The sequence below is a fragment of the Spea bombifrons genome, chromosome 2, assembly GCF_027358695.1.
Source record: "Spea bombifrons isolate aSpeBom1 chromosome 2, aSpeBom1.2.pri, whole genome shotgun sequence".
Classification (NCBI taxonomy): Eukaryota; Metazoa; Chordata; class Amphibia; order Anura; family Pelobatidae; genus Spea; species Spea bombifrons.
Genome location: NC_071088.1, coordinates 131,631,760 through 131,653,368, shown reverse-complemented (window position 1 = coordinate 131,653,368; position 21,609 = coordinate 131,631,760). Strand labels below are relative to the sequence as shown.

Sequence of the window (21,609 nt, the reverse complement as noted above, 5' to 3'; positions counted from 1 at the left end):
GCATTTTATTGCATTGACGTTCTCTCCGTAGTGGCGATTGCCGGCTTCGCCACCACAGCTGCCGGAGACGAGCATGCCTTCTGACCCGGCCTCTCTCTGTAGTGCTTGGAAATCATGGCTGACTGAGCAGTGCTTTATCCAGGGGGGACACTACTACACATGTGGCCCCTGAAAAGATAAGCACCGCCGCATCGTGCCAGCAGCCCAGGCGGCCAGTGCCTACACCACCGTCTGCACCGGGGTAATGGAGTGCGGAGAGCCGCCTCGGTCTGATGACGAAGTGGATCGATTGCTTGCCTCCCTCTGGAGTTCTTCCAGTTTCCTCTGGAGCTCCGCACGCTTCGCAAGAAGCTCCTTACAGCGGTGGTTGATGGCCTCCTGGCAGAAACAGTGAAGACAAACAGAAACTGTTAGCAAATGTTGAAAAAAATGCAAATTTCCTCGCCATTTATACAGCACCAACTATTCAGCCGGGTTCTACGATATAAGGGGCAGAACATTTCATGCATTGGTTACGGAAAGTTAAGACCCCAAATCGTTATACCGTACCTGCGGTTGCGTCCTTGGGTTCCACCGTATGTAGTAGCCGGTCCACAGCTCCAGGTGCCTGCTGCTGGCCACCGGGAATAAGACGTGATTGGCGTAGCTCACGTACAACGGGTTGCTGAAATCTTCAAGCTGGCTGTTTATGAAGGACCACAGAGACGCCGTCTCCTGCTGGACACCCTACATAAAAAGGAAAAGAAAATCAGACGCGTCGTAACATTGTGTCGCTTTGGCGAGTTCAAAGAAAAGAATGATTAAATATATATGTCAAAGTGTAATAAAAAGGCGAGGAGGCCATCAGAAAAACTACCTAACTGGGCAAAACAAAAACGGTGGTTTTCGCCATTAATATTTCCTTATTAATACCCTTTTTATAAGAGAAATAAACCAAGCAGGGCCTTATCTTACTGCCTCCTGTTAGCAGCGAAGGTCCTTGGGTGAAACACTGTATAACTTATAACTATAAAGAAATCTGCACGGTACAGAGGGTTAACTTCAATATAATCCTTTCTTCTACGCCGTGCCAGCCTATAATCCCTCCTGCCAAAGACATATTTTCCTGTAGGTGGAACAGCGCTGGCGGTCGCGTCCCGCTCTTCCCCTCCCCATTCAGCGCTGCTTTAGATTTGGGGTCTATCCCCCCGTAGTATATTTAATGTAGACTGGAAGATAAATGTATTGTCCAGGATGATCGCAGCAAGCGTGGGGCAGATACACGAGTCCCGAATCCTCCCCTCGTTTCAGTGATGGAGATCCTACCTCGATTATTCTCTCCTGTTCGCTGTTACAGAGAAAAGTCCCAAACAGGCAGCTATAGAGGTGATCCAGAATGGTTACGAGAAAATGCTCGTTAAATTCAAAAGCATTAGGGAACTGAGGAAAAGAATAAAAGAATACAAACAGTTTTTGTTCACATAAACAAACAACCTGGACAGAGGAACACAAAGATGATTGAAAGAAAACTACTAATTAACATCCTCTCTTCAACCCTTAATCTGCATGTTCTTCTCCACCCTTTTCTCATCCTTTCCCAAGTAGACTGCTGTAACTCTGTTCACGTCCATCGCGCTTACCTGCCGGGTCATTTGCCAGACGCAGTCAATGAACTGCGGAAACACCGGGGATTTATCAGCATCCGCGTGGTTTTTATCACCGTGGCCGATTCTCTGAGAACGAAAGAAAGGTAAACATTTTGATATTATTATTATTATACAGAAACGTGGCTATAAAAGTCAAGGACCCTGAGAAACTCTTGATTCTGTATAATTTACAAATGAGGTCATACAGCACCCCCACACAGGAGGGGTTTTGAGGATCTCATTATATGATCTTATTGTAGGGTTCATCAATCGGTTTCTGTTCATCTAAGGCAGTGGCGGCGAATGTTTTCGGGCTGAGTGCCCAATTTCCTGAATGAAACCAAGTTGCGGACCTCAAAGCGACAACACTGCATGTTCTTGACTACCTCTGGTGTAGTGCAGTGTTGTTTTCACCTTCCAGAAACACACAGGCATATACTCGCGTTCACATACACACAGACACGCATACATGCATGCATACACACACAGCTTGGCAGATGGAGTTTACTTTGACAAGACATATTTATGATTCTGTTGGGGGATAAATGCAGCAATTTGAAGAATAATCTACATTATGTTTAACCCTTCTTTCCTCATATCTTAAGGAAGTAAAGGGCAGTGACAGCAGCACACGGGTTCCATATGAGAAGCCGAAAACCTTAAACCTATCCTGTATAATCCAACTATGGCTTCTCAGATGGAACCCATGTGCTGCTGCCGCCATTATCACTGTATCACCCATTCTCTGTATCGCTCCTCTATATCTTTCTCCTAACCTCTTCATTTTCTTACTATCTCTACTACTTTTTTTTACTATTTATCTCTCCCCTTTCTCCCCATCTCTGTCCGTTCTTAATTCCTGTTCCTACAAACCTCTGTTTCAGTGCCCCCATGGCGGCTGCAATGCTGAGCATTGCTATAGGACACCATAACCCGCTACTCAGCATCAATGGCCGGCAAAGACCTGGCACTCCCTTTACTTCGAATAACCTATTCTACTAATCTACTAAGAATAAGAATCAGCCGGCATCCTGCCCATGCGCCACAACAGAGGACTTGATCTGCAGTTGTGGCGCGAGTGGCTCAGGTTCCCATCGGTGAAGATCCTAAAAACCTACACTGCTGATTTGGTTCGAGTATTACGTCTAGCAATTACATCAGCAATTATTGCTTTTTGTAACATTGTTTATAGCAACATAGAGCTTACTTCTCTTTTCTTTAACTCTATCAATGGCCAAGGGCCGCACATAGGCTAAGCCTATGGAACATCGGGGTAGAACTGCAAAATTTAGGAAAAAATGAAAAGGAGGCAAGACTCTCAACTCACCAACATGGCAACCTAAGAGGATTTCACACCAATAGTACATCGAGAACATAATAGAACTTCAGGTCGGCATTTCATAGCGATTTCGTGTTATACTGCTCAGATTAATGGGGTTAAAGGCTGAAAGCAATAATATTTTGACTGAGACAAAACGTACAAGCCGGAATCTGTGTCCGAAGCTGAGCCATTCCTTCTCCAGCAGGACCTCAAACCCCCGGATGGTCCTGTAGTAGCCGTCTAGCATCAGCATGGCCAGGGACGTGAGCTGCGCAGTGCGGTCCCAGCCATCGCTGCAGTGCACAACCACCGACGTTTTTCCCGACTCCAGTTTGTCTGCGATCCTCAACGCGCCGGCTAGGATTAGCTTAAAAAGACAAAAACATCAAGCGTGGAATTATTAGAGAATACAGAATCTAATTAAAAACACAACACAACATTTTATATATTTTTGTTATTGCTGACCATATCGGTCCAAGAAATAATGCAGGCTTTGGTGAAAAGGGTTACCCTTTATTGGACCCTCAAAGAAGAAGATGGGCTTTTAAGATATTTTTATATGTTGGTCCAATAAAAAGGTATGACCTTCAATTAAAGACTCCATTATGATTGACCTGGCTCAAATATATATATATATTTTTTTTTTTTTAGAAAAAGCCGAGACAAGGACCATCTTAAAGCAACCTAAATTATACCTAAACCTGGTGAAAAGGCCCAAAACAGATTTACAGGTCCTGCTTTCATTACTATTTATGTGTATTCGTGTATTGTGCACCAGTCTCATGGATGAGGGAGACACTGCGTATAATGCAGCATGTAGGTCTTCATTAGTCTTATGTTCACCTCTGTGTCTGTATGGTACGTATAAAATTGTTCTTTTTCTTATGAAAAGATCCCTTCTTTTTTCCAAGGGGAAATCCAAATAAATTGAGAACCGGAAGAAGAAGTATCACATAATTACTTAGTGTGATATTTATTTTCTCTTTGTCCTCTTTGGTTGAGAGGCTATTGTTTCCAAGCGGGAAGGTTTTCCAAGACAAGTTATATGAGTCACGGACTGGGTCGCTTCTGTAGAGAAAACTAGTCCAGTTGCAATAGACAGAAAAATGGACAGACAATTCGTCTCTGCCAACAAATTCTGTTTTTACATGGGAGAATATGCTGGTTCTGACCTTAATATGTTCCAGCCAGTGGGTGGACTCCAAATTAGACAGCCAGTTTGACTCTTGAATGCTCGGGTAGGCGATCTCTTTCAGTTTCCTGAGAGACTCTCTCATGACGTGAATGTTGTGAATGTCCAGGAACACCAGCTCTGCGTTCTGATACGCATCTTCACTCTCAAATCCTCCACTTTTCGCCTACGGACATACAGATAAAAGAAGTTCATTAGGTCTATTAATCAAAAGGTAAGCAAGGAGACGTTATACAGGACTCTGAAATAGGTGGTACTATATCAAGTATTAACTGCACATCTATGACAGTTCTGCCCGGCTCAAAAATATCCCACAATCAACGCCTAAGATTGTTACAATGTGCTTTGCTGGTCAAGTCCTGGTGCGTTAAGGCTTATCCACCAGAAAAAGGACACCGCACGGAAACGGTAATTTATTCCATCATAAAGTCCTCACGGACCTTAAGCAAATCAGGGTCTTGAACGGCCAGCCAATGCCGGATCGGCGATCGTGTCCAGAGAATGGTGGGTGTTGGGATTTAGATACTCGCCGTCACTTCTATCGGCAGTTTTTGGTTGTTTACGGAGCTAAATAAAAGCCTCTCTCTGTGTCAGTCTGCCCCCTCTGGATTCAATTGCCTACATTATGTTATGTTACTCCTCTCTTTTTGTTATGTTACTCCTCTCTTTTTGTTAACTTATTGCTTCCCTCTGGTGGAAGAAAGCAAATTCATATGCAATTCTGTGGCACAGAAGTAAGCGTGCCGGGGTACATAGTTCCTTACTTTTAAACCAAATATCTCCAATACAATTACCAGACTAAAAAATCAAAAACAGGGTCTTGAGAAAGCTAAAAAATTATTTTAAATATACAAAAAGCTGTCAAGGAAATGTTCCTCCATTTAACCCTTCATCACAGTGCCATGTAGAGTAATATTGACAAAAATTGGCTTTATCTCTTTTCGTTCCAATAAACGTCCTTTATCTCAAGACTTCAGGCAGTGCCATGTGATATTTTGGGTCCCAGCGCAAGAAACGCCACACCGAGCCGATTCTTTATGGCAATGCTAATGACCTCCATTCCTCCGTAGTCAGATGGGTGATCATGGATGTTTATTGTTAACCAGACAGTATGAAAGATATCAGAGCTAGCAAACATACAAATGGCTAATAAGCAGCTGCCTGGAAAGGTTATATCATGCAAAAAGAAAAGCACAATAAAGCTGAAAATGTTTTTTTAAATTTGATCCTAGTATTAAAACAAATGGTTCCCTTTATTTAGTAACCACTGGACAAAACCAAGCGATGAAGGGTGGGGAACAGCAGGGTATTGAAAGACGTACCTTATTAGCCACAGCATTCACACTAGGCCTGGCATCAAATATAAAGATTTTGTGGGACTGCGCGTTGGCATCCATAATGGACTGCAGATACTTCTCATCCTCTTTACACCTCTTTCCATTCACTCCAGCCATTGGCTGGCTGCAGCGGACTATAGCAGCTTGGCTTTCGGGGTGAAGCCATGACAGCACCTGCAGGGAAAACAAAAATGAAAGTTCTATATTAAGAGGGACAGTTTAAAGTCCTAGGACGCTACTCCGAAGAATAGTGCATACTGCATAATAAAGTAGCAGCGTGATAAGCACGCCACACTCCAAGAGACCGGCTCAGCCGAACACATCTGCTGCATGTTTAAATGCCCTTCCTGAATTAACCTTTACCACTTCTGCTGGCAAGATACTTCACCTACCTACCACGCTCTCCGTAAAGTGAAAGTTCCTTACATTACATGACTCTAGGAACATCACAGTTCCCTTGTGAATTCAGATGAGTTTCCAGTTTCTGTAATGCTTTATTGAACCATTTCTTTGTTATGAAAGGCAATCAAATTAATTCACACATCACCAGTAGCTCACCCTACCCTCTTACTTACCGGTACTCGATCCCGGGCTCTGAAGGCTGCCACTTTCTTCAGCTCCTCGTCGGAGATATTTACTGGTACAGCCAGAAGGGCCGGATAAGAATCACACAAATCATACCGATCATTTATCTTTGAAATTCTCCAGCTTTCATTAGGAATACCCTAAATAAAAAGGGAAAAAAAAGTCTTAAAGGCAGAAGCACAAAATTCGACATAAAAAGTAACATTTGCATTTGCCGTTTGTGGTTTGATAAATGAAAATGCAGCGAGAAAATGAAATCTGTTTATATAAGCCGCTCTGTCTCGTGCTATTTGGAATTCTGTTGCACAAAGCTGGAAGTGGAGTCTTCTCTCTGGTTTCTAGATCTTCTGGGTATAGCCCGTCGGCTTAAGACGAGGAATTGCACTGCATTACTGATCAGAAATGTTGTTATTCCTCATAGTGTGGACTTGGGAAGGAGGTAAACTCAAAGCTTTCCCTGCTACTTTCCAGAATCCCTTGTATTAAAAATCTGCCAACATCATTAATGGTGAAACAACATGAAGCTATCACCTGAAGAACTGGATACAGCGTAAAGTGGATGTAATCTGTCAACAACTCAGATGCTGTTACCATTTGGATATATTTTTGTTGGGATTTGTATTGCTAAATCTGGGTTAAGATAGTGATGATTGCCTGCTCGATAAATAGAAACTTAAATAGATAAAATGCACCCGCGTATCGCCGATGGACTAATAAGAAAGAAATGATAGAAGAGGAAACGTACCTGTCGCCTGTATTCCGTTATTGGGTCATATACTTTCCAACCATCTTCAGGAAAAACCTCTTTGTATTCAAAAGCAAACAAAGGCTGCGTGGAAAGCAGGTATGAGACGGTTATTATGCTACGTCTGGGGAAGTCAAAACTGATTAAAAGCAAAAGCTGCTAAATAAAACTATTAGTAAGAAAAGAAAATAATTAACACTGACCCAAATCACAATGAAAATGTTCAGTTTTCAAAGGGATTGACTTAGATGCCTATTGAAACACTGAATGTGAGCCGGATTATCACATTTTATTACATAAAATGATCAAGGAATAAATGTGAATGAATACTTAAACCAATCCAAACACCCGGGTGAAGCCGACGTTCCACCTACTACGTGGAATTTCAAAGAGAAAAAATCCTTCTCGACTCCAAGGCAGTTTTACTCACCCTTGACCAACATTCCCTTATCTACTATTACGCCTGATAACCCTGCATGCATTCCATGTCTAGAATAGTTTTTTTTGGACACATCATCAAGAATGTGGTAAAAATGTCCCTACATTCCCTACAAATCCTCTGTGAATATTGCACTAGAACCCCGTTGCCAGAACGAGTATAAATGTAACTTGCTTCTAGGATTCAAACTGAACGAGCCTCTACAGCTAGAGACTTCTCGCCACGGGACAGTTGCTCTGTAAAGCTGTTTTCCCAAATATCCCAGGGGAAGCCAGCAGATGTGTTTTACACGAAGGGAACAAATACATTGAAGACAACTCTATTAATTAGTCAGGTATAGTTGTGATGCTTTGTCAAGGTTTACAATATGTTAGACACTGAGAAACGAAAAACTTTACATACATATACATACCAAGCTGTGATTTAATGGAAAGGCATACTTCACAAGGTTCTCAAATACTGTTTTACGAGTGCGTGCATCTTGTTTGTAAGCAAATCGTATATTGCGCATGTCCTAGAAAAAAACAGGGGAAAAAAAACTTCAGGAACACACAATATGATGGCCAGTGGCTTAATACATTTTCAAAGATCCATCTAGGATTGCAAACGAGTGCTTTGTGTCAACATAAAGGCAACTCAAAGACCTGTTTACAAGAATGGTCCAATTATGTTCCTTGACCGTGATATTTAAACGGTACTTAAACAATCTTCTCAGGGTTTTATTTACTGATCATCTAAGTTTATATGCACTAAACTGTACGTATATGCGATACCTAGGTGGATTAGCCATGGCCCTAAGGGATCAGATTGCTAAAGTTTGGGATAACCCAATCATGATACGGGTGTACTTAAAAATAAAAAAGAAGCATCGGAACAGCCATCCCGAAACATTTTCTCTCATTGAAAGCCAATCTGTAGGTTCTCACAATCAATAAGCACTCAATGTAGGGGAAATCCGTAAGTGAGGCATGCTCAGAAAGCGGGAATTCTCCTCATGGAACCTGGCAGCAGTTACAGGGCGGCAGGTCGGTGATGCTTTTTAACACTTGCCTTTGGGTACTATTGCATTCTACCCATGTAGACAAAAACATAAACCACAGGATCTATGCTTCAGAGATGCAACAAACGCAATATTAGCGGAACTTACCTTACACACAATTTCTATGCCATGGGAATTTTCCCCACGGCTTGCGGCTCCCCCTATTTTTTCTATTCTGCTGATGACTCCAAGAGGGGCATCTAGAACTAAGCGATGGTCCTAAAGGAACAAAAAGGAGCAAACAGTATGAGTTATTGTAACAAGATATGCAAAGATGAAACTGTTATGAGGGTGGAAAAAAAACATGCAAAAACAAGTATGAAAACTCTGCAACCTACAGATTATAATAAAGCAATGCAATTATGGTTCAATTACATACAGCACTTAAAAAAAAAACAAAACAAAAAAAAACACAATAAAAGAAAAATGGGGCTGCTTTAGATATATCTGTCAAACCATTTACAGCGCTACGGAATTTTATGACGCTATATAAAACAATAAATAATAATTACTAAATTAGTAAAATAGTTAAGTCATAAACCAGTATTTTTTATTCTGTAAAATGCACAATATCTGCATAAATATAATATTGCAGCGTTTTGATACGGGCAATCAGTCAATGACTGTAAGCATCTGACAGTCAATGATCGTTTATTCAAACACGGCAATAGCAGCAGCGTCATTTCTTACCCTTTCCAGACTTTTAAAATACAGCCTGTAGTTTGTTACTGTGAAACTTCCTCGAATAGCGCCGGTAAAAGGGCAAATGTAAGTGACATCTTTGGCTGCAAAAAGTTACAAAGACAACATTAGTAACAGAAAATAATAATAATAAAAATAATTATTATTTATGAAAAGTGGTCTAAAGTTTAAAAAGTAGCCCAGCATGCGTACTTCTCTATACTATTTGAGCTGGCTTTACATTATTTACGTTAAAAGTGAAGTAAATCGATATTCCTGCAGATCTATCCCATGGCAGACATAGATTTCTACTTTAAATGCAAACGATAGCTATGAAGGAAGGACATCCACAGGATTCTGATTATGTTATAAATCAGAATAAAGAAAGTTTTTAAGGGGTAGAAAGCAATTGGGGCTCTAGCCATGAAAGATTCTCAGACGTTGGCTGCTGAGAAGTACTGGAGTCAAGCTATCAGACAGTTTCAAATCAGTGGTCATGCCATCAGACGCTTTTTCTTTAGATTAGCAAAAGGTGCCTTAGACCTGGAAATGTGATAATAATCATATAATGTTACAATTTTAGTGGATTTTGCAGAGTTCTCACACAAATATATCTCCCTGCAAAATTAGATACGTTTATTAAACAAATTAAAGGTAAATATCCGCTCATATCTAGCAAACTACCTTTTATAACATTTCTGCATATATTACAAAATTCCACCGTTGGACCAACACATTTACACTGCACATATCTCACACACACGCCCCTATATAATATCTTACAATATGGTGCATTTTTACTGTGAAAATTTAAAGATATAGCACCCCAAATAGCAGTGCAGTACTTGATAAATGTCATATTTCAACATTCTACATGGGGTTAAAAAAAAATCCCCCCATTGGACCAATACAGTTACACTTCACACATCTCAAACACAACCCCCTCTATTATTTCTGAGAATATGGTGCATTTTTACTGTGGAAATTTAAAGCTATAGTGCCCCAAGTATCAGCCCGATAGAAAGCAACCGTAATTTTTCAACATTCTACATGGGGTTGAAAAAAATTCCCCCATTGGACCAATACAGTTACACTGCAGATATCTCAAACACATGCCCCTCTATTATTTCTGAGAATATGGTGCATTTTTACTGTGGAAATTTAAAGTTATAGCGCCCCAAATATTAGCCCAATACATAGCAAATTGGATTTTTCAGAAATCTACAGGGGTAAAAAAAAATTCCCCCATTGGACCAATACAGTTACACTGCAGATATCTCAAACACATGTCCCTCTATTATTTCTGAGAATATGGTGCATTTTTACTGTGGAAATTTAAAGCTATAGCGCCCCAAATATCATCCCAGTAGACAGCAACTGGCATTTTTCAGCATTCTACAGAGGGTTAAAAAAAATTCCCCATTGGACCAATACAGTTACACTGCAGATATCTCAAACACATGCCCCTCTATTATTCCTGAGAATATGGTGCATTTTTACTGTGGAAATTTAAAGCTATAGCGCCCCAAATATTAGCCCAATTCATAGCAAATGGGATTTTTCAAAAATCTACAGTGGGTTAAAAAAAATTCCTCTATTGGACCAATTCAGTTACACTGCAGATTTCTCAAAGACATGTCCCTCTATTATTTCTGAGAATATGGTGCATTTTTACTGTGGAAATTTAAAGCTATAGCACCCCAAATATCAGCCCAGTAGACAGCAACTGCCATTTTTCAACATTCTACAGAGGGTTAAAAAAAATTCCCCCATTGGACCAATACAGTTACACTGCACATATCTCAAGCACACCCCCTTCTATTATTTCTGAGAATATGGTGCATTTTTACTGTGAAAATTTAAAGCTATAGTGCCCCAAATATCAGCCCAGTAGACAGCAACCGTCATTTTTCAACATTCTACAGGGGGTTGAAAAAAAATCCCCCATTGGACCAATACAGTTACACTGCAGATATCTCAAACAAGTGCCCCTCTATTATTTCTGAGAATATGGTGCATTTTTACTGTGGAAATTTAAAGCTATAGCGCCCCAAATATTAGCTCAATACATAGCAAATGGGATTTTTTAAAAATCTACAGGGGTTAAAAAAAATTCCCCCATTGGACCAATACAGTTACACTGCAGATATCTCAAACACATGCCCCTCTATTATTTCTGAGAATATGGTGCATTTTTACTGTGGAAATTTAAAGCTATAGCGCCCCAAATATCATCCCAGTAGACAGCAACAGGCATTTTTCAGCATTCTACAGAGGGTTAAAAAAATTCCCCATTGGACCAATACAGTTACACTGCAGATATCTCAAACACATGCCCCTCTATTATTTCTGAGAATATGGTGCATTTTTACTGTGGAAATTTAAAGCTATAGCCCCCCAAATATTAGCCCAATTCATAGCAAATGGGATTTTTCAAAAATCTACAGTGGGTTAAAAAAAATTCCTCTATTGGACCAATTCAGTTACACTGCAGATTTCTCAAAGACATGTCCCTCTATTATTTCTGAGAATATGGTGCATTTTTACTGTGGAAATTTAAAGCTATAGCACCCCAAATATCAGCCCAGTAGACAGCAACTGCCATTTTTCAACATTCTACAGAGGGTTAAAAAAAATTCCCCCATTGGACCAATATATTTACACTGCACATATCTCAAGCACAACCCCTTCTATTATTTCTGAGAATATGGTGCATTTTTACTGTGAAAATTTAAAGCTATAGTGCCCCAAATATCAGCCCAGTAGACAGCAACCGTCATTTTTCAACATTCTACAGGGGGTTGAAAAAAATTCCTCCATTGGACCAATACAGTTACACTGCAGATATCTCAAACAAGTGCCCCTCTATTATTTCTGAGAATATGGTGCATATTTACTGTGGAAATTGAAAGCTATAGCGCCCCAAATATTAGCCCAATTCATAGCAAATGGGATTTTTCAAAAATCTACAGAGGGTTAAAAAAAATTCCTCCATTGGACCAATTCAGTTACAGTGCAAGTATCTCAAATACACCATCCTCTATTATTTCTGAGGATATGGTGCATTTTTACTGTGGAAATTTAAAGCTATAGCGCCCCAAATATTAGCCCAATACATAGCAAATGGGATTTTTTAAAAATCTACAGGGGTTAAAAAAAATTCCCCCATTGGACCAATACAGTTACACTGCAGATGTCTCAAAGACATGTCCCTCTATTATTTCTGAGAATATGGTGCATTTTTACTGTGGAAATTTAAAGCTATAGCACCCCAAATATCAGCCCAATAGACAGCAACTGGCATTTTTCAACACTCTACAGAGGGTTAAAACAAATTCCCCCATTGGACCAATATATTTACACTGCACATATCTCAAGCACACCCCCTTCTATAATTTCTGAGAATATGGTGCATTTTTACTGTGAAAATTTAAAGCTATAGCGCCCCAAAAATCTGCCCAGTATACAGCAACCGTCATTTTTCAACATTCTACATGGGTTTGAAAAAAATTCCCCCATTGGACCAATACAGTTATACTGCAGATATCTCAAACAAGTGCCCCTCTATTATTTCTGAGAATATGGTGCATTTTTACTGTGGAAATTTAAAGCTATAGTGCCCCAAATATCAGCCCAGTAGACAGCAACCGTCATTTTTCAACATTCTACAGGGGGTTGAAAAAAATTCCCCCATTGGACCAATACAGTTACACTGCAGATATCTCAAACAAGTGCCCCTCTATTATTTCTGAGAATATGGTGCATTTTTACTGTGGAAATTTAAAGCTATAGCGCCCCAAATATTAGCCCAATACATAGCAAATGGGATTTTTTAAAAATCTACAGGGGTTAAAAAAAATTCCCCCATTGGACCAATACAGTTACACTGCAGATATCTCAAACACATGCCCCTCTATTATTTCTGAGAATATGGTGCATTTTTACTGTGGAAATTTAAAGCTATAGCGCCCCAAATATCATCCCAGTAGACAGCAACTGGCATTTTTCAGCATTCTACAGAGGGTTAAAAAAAATTCCCCATTGGACCAATACAGTTACACTGCAGATATCTCAAACACATGCCCCTCTATTATTTCTGAGAATATGGTGCATTTTTACTGTGGAAATTTAAAGCTATAGCACCCCAAATATTAGCCCAATTCATAGCAAATGGGATTTTTCAAAAATCTACAGTGGGTTAAAAAAAATTCCTCTATTGGACCAATTCAGTTACACTGCAGATTTCTCAAAGACATGTCCCTCTATTATTTCTGAGAATATGGTGCATTTTTACTGTGGAAATTTAAAGCTATAGCACCCCAAATATCAGCCCAGTAGACAGCAACTGCCATTTTTCAACATTCTACAGAGGGTTAAAAAAATTCCCCCATTGGACCAATATATTTACACTGCACATATCTCAAGCACACCCCCTTCTATTATTTCTGAGAATATGGTGCATTTTTACTGTGAAAATTTAAAGCTATAGTGCCCCAAATATCAGCCCAGTAGACAGCAACCGTAATTTTTCAACATTCTACAGGGGGTTGAAAAAAATTCCCCCATTGGACCAATACAGTTACACTGCAGATATCTCAAACAAGTGCCCCTCTATTATTTCTGAGAATATGGTGCATTTTTACTGTGGAAATTTAAAGCTATAGCGCCCCAAATATTAGCCCAATACATAGCAAATGGGATTTTTTAAAAATCTACAGGGGTTAAAAAAAATTCCCCCATTGGACCAATACAGTTACACTGCAGATATCTCAAACACATGCCCCTCTATTATTTCTGAGAATATGGTGCATTTTTACTGTGGAAATTTAAAGCTATAGCGCCCAAAATATCATCCCAGTAGACAGCAACTGGCATTTTTCAGCATTCTACAGAGGGTTAAAAAAAAATTCCCCATTGGACCAATACAGTTACACTGCATATATCTCAAACACATGCCGCTATATTATTTCTGAGAATATGGTGCATTTTTACTGTGGAAATTGAAAGCTATAGCGCCCCAAATATTAGCCCAATTCATAGCAAATGAGATTTTTCAAAAATCTACAGAGGGTTAAAAAAAATTCCCCCATTGGACCAATTCAGTTACAGTGCAAGTATCTCAAACACACCATCCTCTATTATTTCTGAGGATATGGTGCATTTTTACTGTGGAAATTTAAAGCTATAGCGCCCCAAATATTAGCCCAATACATAGCAAATGGGATTTTTTAAAAATCTACAGGGGTTAAAAAAAATTCCCCCATTGGACCAATATATTTACACTGCACATATCTCAAGCACACCCCGTTCTATTATTTCTGAGAATATGGTGCATTTTTACTGTGAAAATTTCAAGCTATAGCACCCCAAATATCAGCCCAGTAGACAGCAACCGTCATTTTTCAACATTCTACAGGGGTTTGAAAAAAATTCCCCCATTGGACCAATATATTTACACTGCACATATCTCAAGCACACCCCGTTCTATTATTTCTGAGAATATGGTGCATTTTTACTGTGAAAATTTCAAGCTATAGCACCCCAAATATCAGCCCAGTAGACAGCAACCGTCATTTTTCAACATTCTACAGGGGTTTGAAAAAAATTCCCCCATTGGACCAATATATTTACACTGCACATATCTCAAGCACACCCCCTTCTATTATTTCTGAGAATATGGTGCATTTTTACTGTGGAAATTTAAAGCTATAGCGCCCCAAATATCATCCCAGTAGACAGCAACTGGCATTTTTCAGCATTCTACAGAGGGTTAAAAAAAATTCCCCCATTGGACCAATACAGTTACACTGCAGACACCTCAAACACATGCCCCTCTATTATTTCTCAGAATATGGTGCATTTTTACTGTGGAAATTTAAAGCTATAGGGCCCCAAATATCAGCCCAGCAGACAGCAACTGACATTTTTCAACATTCTACAGGGGTAGAAAAAAATTCTCCCATTGGACCAAAACAGTTACACTGCAGATATCTCAAACACATGCCCTTCTATTATTTCCGAGAATATGGTGCATTTTTACTGTGGAAATTTAAAGCTATAGCGCCCCAAATATTAGCCCAATACATAGCAAATGGGATTTTTCAACATTCTACAGAGGGTAAAAAAAAAATCCTCCATTGGACCAATTCAGTTACAGTGCAAGTATCTCAAACACACCATCCTCTATGATTTCTGAGAATATGGTGCATTTTTACTGTGAAAATTTAAAGCTATGGCGCCCCAAATATCATCCCAGTGGACAGCTAATGGGATTTTTCAACATTCTACAGAGGGTTAAAAAAAATTCCCCCATTGTACCAATACAGTTACACTGCAGATATCTCAAACACATGCCCTTCTATTATTTCTGAGAATATGGTGCATTTTTACTGTGGAAATATAAAGCTATAGTGTAATTTAGTTATAAATATAAAGGTCCTGGTATATGTCACTGTCAAACAACCCCCCAACATGTGTTCAGCAACATCTCCTGAGTATGGTGATACCCCACATGTATAGGTTTGTCAGATTGTTTGGCTGGCAAAAGGCTACTTTTGGGACATGCGTAATTCAGGTAGTCATTTGGTCATTCTGCCTCTATATCCTCTTTGGATCATCTTTGAAGCAGACTACTTCAATTTACCATATATTTTTGAAAACTAGACACCACAAAGTATTTCAAATGCTGGTATTTTAACCCTTTTATGCATGAGATTCTACCACCTGTCTTTCCCAAAATTTAATTTTGTATTTTTTTCCACACAAATTGTACTTCAGGAATGAATTCATAGCTCCTGGTATGCGTCACTATCGAACATATATAAATAAATATAAATATTTTTATATTCTCATGCATAAAAGGGTTAAAATACCAGCATTTGAAATACTTTGTGGTGTCTAGTTTTCAAAAATATATGGTTTGATGGGGTAAATTGAAGTAGTCTGCTTCAAAGATGATCCAAAGAGGATATAGAGGCAGAATGACCAAATGACTACCTGAATTACGCATGTCCCAAAAGTAGCCTTTTGCCAGCCAAACAATCTGACAAACCTATACATGTGGGGTATCACCATACTCAGGAGATGTTGCTGAACACATATTGGGGGGTTGTTTGACAGTGACATATACCAGGACCTTTATATTTATAACTAAATTACACTATAGCTTTATATTTCCACAGTAAAAATGCACCATATTCTCAGAAATAATAGAAGGGCATGTGTTTGAGATATCTGCAGTGTAACTGTATTGGTACAATGGGGGAATTTTTTTTAACCCTCTGTAGAATGATGAAAAATCCCATTAGCTGTCCACTGGGATGATATTTGGGGCGCCATAGCTTTAAATTTTCACAGTAAAAATGCACCATATTCTCAGAAATCATAGAGGATGGTGTGTTTGAGATACTTGCACTGTAACTGAATTGGTCCAATGGAGGATTTTTTTTTTACCCTCTGTAGAATGTTGAAAAATCCCATTTGCTATGTATTGGGCTGATATTTGGGGCACTGTAGCTTTAAGTTTCCACTAGGGCTGCAACTAACGATTATTTTATTAATCGACCGATTATTTTTTCGATTAATCGGATAAAAAATATTTAATAAAATGCCCTGCACCCACCCACACTCTGCCCCATCAGTTTCCCACCCGGCAATCATATTCATTTATTTTCTCTCTCTCTCTCTCTCTCTCTCTCTCTCTCTCTCTCTCTCTCTCTCTCTCTCTCTCTCTCTCTCTCTCTCTCTCTCTCTCTCTCTCTCTCTCTCCGTACGTACCTCCGCTACCGAATCCTTCCACTTACAACGTGCAACCGCAAAACTTTATTCAAATCTTCATCGTACACGCGCGTAACGTAACGTCATTACGTAACGTCAAGCAGACGGACACTACAGAGCTCTGCAGCAGAAACGGGGGAACGCCGGCGGAGGTAAGTGAAAGGAGCCGAGCGCTCCAACGACGAATCGATTAATCGATAACGGAAATCGTCGACAACGATTCCCGTTATCGATTATTATCGATTTTATCGATGCGTTGTTTCAGGTCTAGTTTCCACAGTAAAAATGCACCATATTATCAGAAATAATAGAGGGGCATGTGTTTGAGATATCTGCAGTGTAACTGTATTGCTCCAATGGGGGAATTTTTTTTAACCCTCTGTAGACTGCTGAAAAATGCCAGTTGCTGTCTACTGGGATGATATTTGGGGCGCTATAGCTTTAAATTTCCACAGTAAAAATGCACCATATTCTCAGAAATAATAGAGAATGGTGTGTTTGAGATACTTGCACTGTAACTGAATTGGTCCAATGGAGGAATTTTTTTTAACCCTCTGTAGAATGTTGAAAAATCCCTTTTGCTATGTATTGGGCTGATATTTGGGGCACTGTAGCTTTAAATTTCCACAGTAAAAATGCACCATATTCTCGGAAATAATAGAAGGGCATGTGTTTGAGATATCTGCAGTGTAACTGTTTTGGTCCAATGGGAGAATTTTTTTCTACCCCTGTAGAATGTTGAAAAATGTCAGTTGCTGTCTGCTGGGCTGATATTTGGGGCCCTATAGCTTTAAATTTCCACAGTAAAAATGCACCATATTCTCAGAAATAATAGAGGGGCATGTGTTTGAGATATCTGCAGTGTAACTGTATTGGTCCAATGGGGAATTTTTTTTAACCCCCTGTAGAATGTTGAAAAATGGCAGTTACTGTCTACTGGGCTGATATTTGGGGCGATATAGCTTTAAATTTCCACAGTAAAAATGCACCATACTCTCAGAAATAATAGAGGGGCATGTGTTTGATATATCTGCAGTGTAACTGTATTGGTCCAATGGGGGAATTTTTTTTAACCCTCCGTAGAATGCTGAAAAATTCCAGTGGCTGTCTACTGGGATGATATTTGGGGCGCTATAGCTTTAAATTTTCACAGTAAAAATGCACCATATTCTCAGAAATAATAGAGGGGCACTTGTTTGAGATATCTGCAGTGTAACTGTATTGGTCCAATGGGGCAATTTTTTTTAACCCCCTGTAGAATGTTGAAAAATGAAGGTTGCTGTCTACTGGGCTGATATTCGGGGCGCTATAGCTTTAAATTTTCACAGTAAAAATGCACCATATTCTCAGAAATAATAGAGGGGCATGTGTTTGAGATATCTGCAGTGTAACTGTATTGGTCCAATGGGTAATTTTTTTTAACCCTCTGTAGAATGTTGAAAAATGGCAGTTGATGTCTACTGGGCTGATATTTGGGGCGCTATAGCTTTAAATTTCCACAGTAAAAATGCACCATATTCTCAGAAATAATAGAGGGGCATGTGTTTGAGATATCTGCAGTGTAACTGTATTGGTCCAATGGGGGATTTTTTTTAACCCTCTGTAGAATGCTGAAAAATGCCAGTTGCTCTCTACTGGGATGATATTTGGGGTGCTATAGCTTTAAATTTCCACAGTAAAAATGCACCATATTCTCAGAAATAATAGAGAATGGTGTGTTTGAGATACTTGCACTGTAACTGAATTGGTCCAATGGAGGAATTTTTTTTAACCCTCTGTAGATTTTAGAAAAATCCCATTTGCTATGTATTGGGCTAATATTTGGGGCGCTATAGCTTTAAATTTCCACAGTAAAAATGCACCATATTCTCAGAAACAATAGAGGGGCATGTGTTTGAGATATCTGCAGTGTAACTGTATTGGTCCAATGGGGGAATTTTTTTCAACCCCATGTAGAATGTTGAAAAATTACGGTTGCTGTCTACCGGGCTGATACTTGGGGCACTATAGCTTTAAATTTCCACAGTAAAAATGCACCATATTCTCAGAAACAATAGAGGGGCATGTGTTTGAGATATCTGCGTGTAACTGTATTGGTCCAATGGGGGAATTTTTTTCAACCCCATGTAGAATGTTGAAAAATTACGGTTGCTGTCTACCGGGCTGATACTTGGGGCACTATAGCTTTAAATTTCCACAGTAAAAATGCACCATATTCTCAGAAATAATAGAGGGGGTTGTGTTTGAGATATGTGCAGTGTAACTGTATTGGTCCAATGGGGGGATTTTTTTTAACCTCATGTAGAATGTTGAAATATGACATTTATCAAGTACTGCACTGCTATTTGGGGTGCTATATCTTTAAATTTCCACAGTAAAAATGCACAATATTGTAAGATATTATATAGGGGTGTGTGTGTGAGATATGTGCAGTGTAAATGTGTTGGTCCAACGGTGGAATTTTGTAATATATGCAGAAATGTTATAAAAGGTAGTTTGCTAGATATGAGCGGATATTTACCTTTAATTTGTTTAATAAACGTATCTAATTTTGCAGGGAGATATATTTGTGTGAGAACTCTGCAAAATCCACTAAAAATTGTAACATTATATGATTATTATCACATTTCCAGGTCTAAGGCACCTTTTGCTAATCTAAAGAAAAAGCGTCTGATGGCATGACCACTGATTTGAAACTGTCTGATAGCTTGACTCCAGTCTGAGAAGTCTAGGTGGATGAGAGCAGAGGACAAGCAAAGATCATCGGTATTCGGGAAACAGGGACATGCAAGCAGGGAAACCGCTATGAAACAAAGTGTTGAGCGTTAGGCATGCAAGCATGAAGAACTAGTTGACATACCCATGTCTTTGACACTTTCTCCCGGTAACAGTAGCAGCTCCTCCATGCTGGCTGCTAAAGCTTATTCTATTAAAAAAAAAACATAAAAATTAGTTAATATAATGCTGCAAACGAGATGATTTATAATACACTTAAAGTCAACATTTTGGAAAATCCTGTTTAAATAAAATTACAACGGCAAACCTTACAGATTTCCCGTCACATTACCAACCCCATTAAAGAAAAGCATCTTCCTTAAACACAGGGGTTTGGATTATATTTTACCACCAAAAACACTGTACTTTCGCTAATGTCTGGAGTTGGGGGGCCAGCGATCTTTCCCTGAACAGCAGAATCTAGCAGATGTAATGAACCTGCTGCTATATCCAGCTCCTAAAGCAGCGCTGTCCAAATGCAATACAGAAGGGCCGGGGCATTTACTGCTTGGCTAGCCAAGCGTCACCTTTAATGTTTTATTTCCAGGCAAATGTACGGAGGGTTTCATCCAAAACTTCTCTATGCATCCGCCTCGTTTCGTTGTTGAAACGGCCAATCAGTGGCAAGAAACGTTGCACCGGATGGAGGAGAGCAGCTGCAGCAACAGGACTGCAGCTTCTAAATCAGGTGTTTAGCTTGGAAAAATACATATTGAGGTTCTCAGAGAGGGTTAGGGTCACCCAGCGAGTACTTTAATACGTGTTTTTCTATAAAGGACATAAATCTGTTCCACCTAACGTACGGAAGCTAAACAAGCGGATAAAGGATCCATTTATTATCTATTCTTCACGGTTACAACACGGTAGTGTACGCAGCACTGCATTTAATACAGATATACAAGAGTTAAAAAAACATGTCATTTTATTGTTTTGTTAACTAATTTGCAATTGATTCTGTTTAATAAGTAATAATTGCTCTTTTCCCCCACAATACACGCCTGGAGCTACTTTATTCTTAATTCGGATTCTCCACAATCTGGTTTCAGACTGGAACAAATAGGAATAGGGTACAGGTAGGGGAAGCGATTCCTGTTGAATTAAAGGTATTTCCCGCTCATTAACCTGTTGCCCTCATGGAGCCTGCGCAGGTAATTACTTCTCCCCAGCAGGGCCACGGCCTTCCTTTCCAGGTGATGTTGTTTATACAGATTTCAGAAGGATTTGTTACACGAGGGACCAAGAACTTGTTCGCCAGCTGATTCGCGTGGAGGGTGTATAGCCAATGACCGGCATCTTAACCACAGGGTGTTAAGAAAAACGGAACAAATTCCTAGGGCCACAGCAAATAATATCCTCACCGGGGGAATATCTATGGCCGCCCACACACTCAGGGACAAGCACCCTCCCTCCCCGCCGCCTCCAAACACCTCCTCACCCGGACAGATAAGGAGGGGGACACGTCTATGGCGGCTCTCCGCAACTTCCTGTCTCGCGAGGGGGCGTAGGCGTCACCCAGGCGCGCGCATGAGTTGCGGGTATAGAGCGCGTGCGCAAGAAAGGGCGGGGCCGTACTGAGCTGTCACTCATGCCAGTGTGAGGGATGGCTCTCCTCTGGCACAGTCGTGTTGGGTTATGGTATCCCATAATGCTCCACGAGCCAGTAGGCTCCTGGGAGTCGTAGTCCGTAGTGTACATTGCGCGGGAGATGGTATTCATCGCGTGACATTGCATTTTTTTGTTACGTGCCATGGCCACCAAAATAGCATTAAAGTCATGAGTGGCGGTAAAATACCAGGAATTCCACATTCCACCTAAAAAATTCTGGGGAATAACCCTATATGTATTGCAGAAGTTAAGCTTTTCATTGGTAATTGATATGAGGTAACTTTTGCCTCAAAGGATATGAAAAGTTTTAAAAATCCATAAAATTTGACACAAAATTGTCTTTTATGCTCCAGGCAGGAATAAGGGGCTGTGGAGGGTTGGTGTGGTGGTCGCGGTAGGAGTAGGCGCTGATATGTCATATGACGGACAGTTCTCAGACTGAATGGCATTTGATTAGTACCAGCGACATTTATTTTTACAGAAAACCCC

At 39.8% G+C, this 21,609-nt stretch overlaps 1 protein-coding gene across 1 annotated transcript; it reads right to left on the bottom strand.

Moving 5' to 3' along the window:
* Positions 1–108: 108 nt before the first annotated feature.
* Positions 109–21,035, bottom strand: MTMR2 (myotubularin related protein 2). Its single transcript, XM_053457888.1, has 14 exons — positions 20,951–21,035; positions 19,601–19,666; positions 8,974–9,068; positions 8,392–8,502; positions 7,657–7,758; positions 6,806–6,889; positions 6,051–6,200; positions 5,461–5,649; positions 4,119–4,304; positions 3,107–3,313; positions 1,620–1,712; positions 1,306–1,419; positions 550–726; positions 109–378 (listed from the first exon to the last, which is right to left on the bottom strand). The coding sequence occupies exons 2-14, from the start codon at positions 19,644–19,646 to the stop codon at positions 220–222; spliced, it is 1,713 nt and encodes a 570-aa protein (XP_053313863.1). The 5' UTR covers positions 19,647–19,666; positions 20,951–21,035; the 3' UTR covers positions 109–219.
* Between the last annotated feature and the right edge of the window lie 574 nt (positions 21,036–21,609).

Excerpts from the sequence above, each read along its gene's own strand:
- MTMR2 (XM_053457888.1), bottom strand. The coding sequence starts at position 19,646 with ATGGAGGAGCTGCTACTGTTACCGGGAGAAAGTGTCAAAGACATGG. Across the intron at positions 727-1,305 it reads AACAGGAGAGAATAATCGAG|GGTGTCCAGCAGGAGACGGC; the intron begins GTAGGATCTCCA and ends CTTTTTATGTAG. Across the intron at positions 379-549 it reads ACCCAAGGACGCAACCGCAG|GAGGCCATCAACCACCGCTG; the intron begins GTACGGTATAAC and ends TGTTTCTGCCAG.